Source organism: Xenopus laevis, chromosome 5L (genome assembly GCF_017654675.1).
Source record: "Xenopus laevis strain J_2021 chromosome 5L, Xenopus_laevis_v10.1, whole genome shotgun sequence".
NCBI classification, from domain to species: domain Eukaryota; kingdom Metazoa; phylum Chordata; class Amphibia; order Anura; family Pipidae; genus Xenopus; species Xenopus laevis.
Genome location: NC_054379.1, coordinates 71,706,715 through 71,713,632, shown reverse-complemented (window position 1 = coordinate 71,713,632; position 6,918 = coordinate 71,706,715). Strand labels below are relative to the sequence as shown.

General features: G+C 35.0%; 1 protein-coding gene across 1 annotated transcript in view; it reads right to left on the bottom strand.

The window, feature by feature from the left end:
• Positions 1 to 989: 989 nt before the first annotated feature.
• LOC108716137 (laminin subunit alpha-2-like) overlaps positions 990 to 6,918 on the bottom strand; it is a 433,274-nt gene continuing 427,345 nt past the window's right edge. The window contains exons 61-65 of the mRNA XM_041562932.1: positions 6,616 to 6,771; positions 3,710 to 3,863; positions 3,244 to 3,374; positions 2,298 to 2,520; positions 990 to 1,339 (exon numbers count right to left, since the gene is read on the bottom strand). Coding sequence (XP_041418866.1) covers positions 1,182 to 1,339; positions 2,298 to 2,520; positions 3,244 to 3,374; positions 3,710 to 3,863; positions 6,616 to 6,771 — 822 coding nt within the window. The 3' untranslated portion in view covers positions 990 to 1,181. The remainder of the gene's footprint in view (positions 1,340 to 2,297; positions 2,521 to 3,243; positions 3,375 to 3,709; positions 3,864 to 6,615; positions 6,772 to 6,918) is intronic.

Here is a 6,918-nt window from a genome sequence, read left to right as displayed (position 1 = left end):
GCCTTTCCATAATTTGGAGCTTTCTGGATAATGGGTTTCCAGATACCAGATCCCATACCTTTAGTAGTAGTAGTCGTAGTAGCAGCAGTAGTAGTAGTAGCTGTTGAGCAGATTCTGAAAATTTAGTTTGGTATTAGCTTGAAATACATAACCTTCTCACACAACGGGTGCTACTACCATGCAAATAGAATTTAATTTTAACACTTTCTTTTTCTTTCCTCTATAGTGGTCAATTATAAATACAATACCTGTATATATTTTTTTTTAATTTTCCCCAGAAGCTTATTTATTCACCTTTATTCCCCTTGTGTAGGCTAAGGGCAGTTTAGTGTCCTTCTAGATGTATTTAAAGGTGGCAAAATTCCCTAAACCTAATTTAAGTAAATGCGCTCGAAATATCTTTGTGTTAGTATACTTTCATTATATCACTTATTTTAATTTCTGTACGTATACTGTATGTCTCATTGCATTGCAGCTTTCAGAGATTCTACCATTGGCAGCCTATGTGCATGGCATGACACTGTACCTCTATATTGCCTCTTAGTTGCTTGAATCTAGAGTCTTGGGATTATTTTCATTTAAAACATGCTGCCGCTGCAGGGAAGGATAATACACTCTGTATAATAGCTATATCCACTTACTCTCAGCTGACTGACTCTTAGATATAATAAACAAAGGTAAGTTCAGTGCAGTTTACCTTTACTTATTTGAAGTGGACACAGAAAGAAACCTTTTAGTGAGCATTATATAGTGCAACAAATATCAAATATGTTTTTAATTAACAGGTTGAATTTATGAATAATTATGTAGTGTTCCTTGAAGCGCTGCATATGCCTGAAGATCCATATCCACACTGAAAAGCACATGTTAATGCTCTAAACAAGTGATCTTCTCCCAGGCTCTGTAGACAAATAAGCTTTCTAATGGTTATACTGTATAAAGAGAAGAGACATTCTACTTCTTGAATAAGTCAATGATCAAATAACAGCTCAGTTTTTGATAATATTTTTTTATTCAACATATGGGAACATAGTTATTTGTTAATAACATTCAAATATAAGAATAACATCTGATGTTGGCATGCTTACACATGTTGTACCATGCTAACACAGGAAGTTTCTGCTCTTTTCAATACACACATATATGTGATGTGTTTGGGTTAATTATCAGAACAAATTGTGTTAAATTCCTGGGCAGGTTAATGGCTGCACTCCTTCCAGCTCCAGTGCCTTGCTGAAGTTAATTTCCTGTGGTTTTGATTTGCCTTTGGTAAGTTTAAGGTCTCTGATGCAACCCTTAAATCTCACATCAGTGGTCAGGCCAAACTGACTCAGTCCTTCTGAAATACATAAATGAATACAATTAATAGTACTGTATGCTTTCACTGAATACATACCATGACCTGGGCCCTGCAATATTAAAGGTGGAGGTGATGCTTGCAGATCCACCTTTATTTGTTTTATATAATATATTTATTACTTCATTCCAAAGCCCACGTGATGGTGGAAAACCATGTTTTTACAATGAAATGCAGGAAGTTATTATTAGTTTACGTTAGGAATATATATTGGTGGATCTTGCAGACTTCTTATAAGTGCAGCATGACTTCAGGATTATAATTTGCAGTTGAGTTGTTTCATCTTGTAGGCAAAACTGTGGGATAGTCTAATGAAAGGTTTTTACAATTAGCCACTTTGACATGCTTTGCTGCACAAGATATGGCTGACAACAAGGAAACATTTACTGAGCAAAACACAGTTTCTGCTTTGTTGACATTTAATAAACAGGGTGAAAGGAAAAATCATTATTATGGCATCTAATGAAATAATGTACAGTGATGGATGTCAGCATGAAATTCAGCTGTTAAAGAAGAATAAATACATTAATATGTATTTTATGCATAAGCTAAGCTTTTCAGCTGTTTTCATATACAGGTATAATCCAATATCAATGATTTGAAAATGTGATATTTACTGCCACAGTTTTACTAAACTAAATCATGTCCTGCTACAACCATTCAGACTTGCAATCCATACCCCACTTCTGTCCTTTTCCGTCAAGCCCAATAACTAAGTCCCCAAACAGTTATGGGTTAAGAATATAATATACAGTATTTTAATGTACTTGTGGATGGATGTTTCACAGTTGCTATCATGCTATTACTAGTTTCCTCTTTACTAGGAAAGTGTTCTGCTAATCACAGATCTTCTTAGTCTTAGGGCTATGCACGAAAACTGATATTTATATTACAGTGATTAATTATGCCTATTTGGAACTGTTTGAAACAGCCAACTCACCAGGATAACCCCCGACATAAACTGGGTCATTTGTATCTGCAGATGTGGATGCAGAATTAGAGCTACTTGCTTCCACTTTGTTCTCATCTACTATCAGCTCTAATCGGTGCTTAATTTTGCTGGCCAACACTTTGTGCCACTTCCCATCACATAATCCACCTGGAAGCTCTGGTTCATAGACTGCTGTAAAACGGCCAGCTCCATTATCTGCATGGAAAAGAAGCTAAAGAAAAGGAAATAATTAACATTGTGAAACTGCAAGTATATTTGCAGACATCCTTCTAATTTCATTCAGACGAGTCATCACACTGTTAAGACACAAAGAGGAAGTTTCACATCTTTCCTTGAAATTTCAAAAGACTTCAAAGAAAAGGAAATTGTATTAAAAAAAAAAAACAAAAAACAATTACAGCGTTCTCCATAAGCAAATACATGTTAGGACATTTGTAGAATTGTGTGCAATTAATAATAGCACAGATAAGACACTGCTTTACACATATCAAAGCAAGTGAATGGCTTAGAATTAAACATACAGATATGGGATCTGTTATGCAGAATGCTTGGGACCTGGGATTTTTCAGATAAGGGATCTTTATATAATTTGGATGACCATACTTTGTCTGCTAAAGATATTTCAATATTAAACCCAAAAGGATTGGTTTGCCACCAATATGGATTAGTCACCATCAAGTACAAGGTACTGTTTTATTATAAGAGAAAATCAATTAATTTCAAAAATATCACATTATTTGCTTATGGACTCTATGGAAGATGACCTTCCTGTAATTTGGAGCTTTTTGGATAACAGGTTTCCAGATAAGGAATCCCATACCTGTATTTGCAGAATATATGGTTGTAGGTCACAGATTGCCAGTGTTTGCTTGTTTAGAGATTGTAACACTACATCAGTGTATGTAGTCTCAGCTGTGGAACTGTTTGTACTTACTTTACCATCCACTAATTCAATGCCGAGTCCATCCATCTTTTTGCCACTTATTCCAAGTATAACTCCATTTGTGCGTGATGTACGGAACTCCAGCTCCACGTGTAGTTCCATGCCTACTTTAAATGCTCCAACTAAAAAAAAAACCAAATATAAAATAAATATTATAATAAAGGAAACACAAAACAAATGACTTACAGTATTTATAATGTTGTGCTATATGGCCAAGGAAATAACTCATTTGTAGCACTTAAGTTAATTATTTTGCCCTGCAGTAGGCCTAAACGCAAGTGTGATGGATTGATTGCCGTGTATCATGGCCAATATATGCTAAATCCAGCTAGGTGGCTTTCCCAGGGTACCCAGACCTACAGGACAGATACTATTTTCATATTTTAAATCAATATTTTGTGAAGGCTTCTATTAATCATAAGGTTTGTGTTTTATGAGAAATGTAGGAAAAAATGACCTGCTTTTGCAAAGCCTGATCCATGAAAATATGTTCCTTTTTCGGGGTTTAAAAAGCAAGAACCAATATTATAGCTGGACGTCGGATTTTCTAGATCTGTGTGCCCTTCCACCATTCTGAAGTTCCGGATGCAGCCATTTATACTGTGCAGCACCTAAAGGATAAGGAATTAAATTCACTGTAAACAAAAAAGTTGTTTCTGCTTTTCACATCCCGTATTTTGTCAAGCAATTTGTTTCTACTATATTTTTGGACTTCTTTTGTGTGCATGTTTGTAGTTTGTGATTATGAAACAGACAAAACATTTTTTGCACAAGATGCAGCATGGGCTATTCATTGGAAGCAGTAGCACGGGTCTGTTACCTTTTATTATATATACAGTATACATTAATATACTGAAGAATTATTATTGGTGACAGATTCCAGTGACAAATGTGTTCCTCTTAAATACATATAGAAATAATATGTGTTACCTTATTTCTAAGCATGCTGTATACATGCTTTTATTTTGTACTTTACCATGATAATGTCAGGCTGCCACTCAATATGGTTTTTCTACATTTGTTTTTTTTTTATCAAAGTCTGAATTGATCTCAATATTTTCGGCTACAAACTCCGATCAAATCCACTCGGGTTTTTTATGCTTATTTATTATTACATTTTCCCGAATTTTTTTGGACTTTTTCATCAAATTTTCACGATTTTCAAATTTCTTTTGTAATTTTCACCCTAAAAACTTTGGGGTATTGCCCAAAACCCAGTGCACATCAAAAAATCATTGGGACTTCTCCCTTTGACATCCTCACGGTTTAATAAATTCTGAAAGATTCGTGATTTTTTAAAAGTCTGATTTTATTTAAAAAAATCACAAATTTTTTGTGATTTTTGCATTTGGAGTTTAGTGAATAACCCCCTTGGTGTTTGGCAGGTGAGTGCTGGAGGTACATTTAACAATCATTGTCTAGTGGACCCTGTGAACCCCTGGATCTTGTTGAATGCTATATCTGCAACATGTTGCTCAACTAACATAATAGGATTGAGTTTCTGGCACAGAGTAGCAACTAGGGGGCTTATTTATCAAAGTTTGAATTCAAATTCTTGTTTTTTGTGTTAAAAACTCAAATTTGAACAAATTTTGGAGATTTTTTTAGAGCGCTTCACCTTTAAGTTCACTGTTAGTATGTTATAGAATTGCAAGTTTTAAGCAACTTTTCAATTAGTCTTCATTATAATTTTTTTATAGTTTTTTTTTTATTTGACTTCTTCTACTCTTTCCACTTTTCAAAATTGGGGTCACTGACCCCATCTAAGAACAAATGCTCTGTAAGGCTACACATTTATTGTGATAGTCTCTTATCAAATCAATTAATGGTTGCTACAATAATTTGGACCCTAGCAACCAGATTCCAGAAACTGCAAACTGAAGATTGGCTGAATAAAAAACTGCAAATAATAAAAAATGAACATCACACTAAAAGTTAACTCAAAGGTGAACAACCCCACAAAGAACTTGAAACACTCGAATGTAAAAATTCAGCTTTTAAAAGCTGGTGATTTAATTTAGAAGTCAAAAGAAGTTGTCTAACAAAATTCAAAGGAGAACTAAAGCTTAACTAAAGAAGTAGGCTAGAAATGTTGTACATTATGTTTCGGGCTTCTGTACCAGCCCAATGCAACCACAGCCCAAGATCATTGTAAAAAAAATGTACTATTATATACTATTACTTAGCCTTTAGAGTGCTTCCACACCCCTATTTTGTACATTGTATTGTTGCCAGAAGCTGTGGCTGAGCTTCATGTGGTTTTTAATAGCACCCCATACCCCCCCTTAAACTAATGGGGCCCTATACTTTTAAAAATGGCCGTTGGTTGGACAATTCCTCTCCCTTAAAAGTTGCATACTGGCGGGGGAGGATAGATCCTTTTCACTGAAACCAAGGTTCAACAGACACTGATTACACTGAATGTTACTATGCAGTAAGACTTTTTATACTACAGTATGGCCGAAAGGCAAACAAGTTAGGGACCGCCATGTGGGGTTTACCTCGACGTGGTATGGTGGCTTTTCAACTTTATGATCATAACTTTGTAACTAAAAACCCCTGTTTTGTAAACTTACTTTTGAGACAGGGGCCCAGGGAATGTGCATTAAAACTAGCACTTCCATTATACTTAAATATACTATTACTTAGCCTTTAGAGTGCTTCCACACCCCTATTTTGTACACAGCCCAAGATCGGTGACCCCAAAGATGCCCCAGTAGCTCCCCATCTTCACTTACTGAGCTTAGGGACTGACTCACAAAATACAGTACACATAGAATATAAATGTCACAATATTTAGTAATTAGTAATTAATACAGATAATTAGCAATTAGCATCAGAATTCAGAATTTAATAATCAGAATTTAATAATCAGCCCTGTAGCATCACCTTATATTACAGGCCAACTTCATTTTCTGCTTGATAATTTGAGACAACCCCTAAATTTATCTTCTCACCAGCTGCTCCGAGCCCACTGAGCATGTGAGTGTCACAGACACTTTCCAAGATGGTGACCATCTGTGACAAGTTTGAAGTCCTGGATCATTGCTGCTATTGAGAAGCTGAAACTTTAGGCTGGTGCAATAAGTGCAGTATATACAATTTGGCATTTTTAGCCACATTCATTGTAAGGGTTTAGTTCTCCTTTTAGCAATTTTACCAATTCAACTTTTTTGAGTAGAATAAGAATTCACTGCAAGTTTTTTGAGTAGGCTATGAATTCACTGCATTTTTATCCACTTTTTATATTCTATTTTTGAAACTTTAACATTCACAAATTCAAATATTGATAAATGAGCCTCCCCTTGTATAAGCACCATTGTAAATATTTGTAAAAAAGTGCATTTTGCAATGCTTACTTACTGGACCAATTCTTTTGGTGGTATAATTTATAGGCAACCCACCAACATAAAGCATTCCAACCACATCAAGGATATCTGCTTTCTTTGGGCTCACAGTTGAGTTACTTATGTTATCCACGAAAAGGTAAGCTGTTTGCTTTGTCCTGAAGATGGTTATCTGAAGAAAATCCAAATACATATTAATGTGCTGCTTGGTCAGAAATACTTTCATGTAAAAAATGGGCAAGAAGCTTGCAATTAATTGATATAACTGGTACACTAATCCATGGAAGAGGAATTTAGGAATTTGACATTAATAGTACAT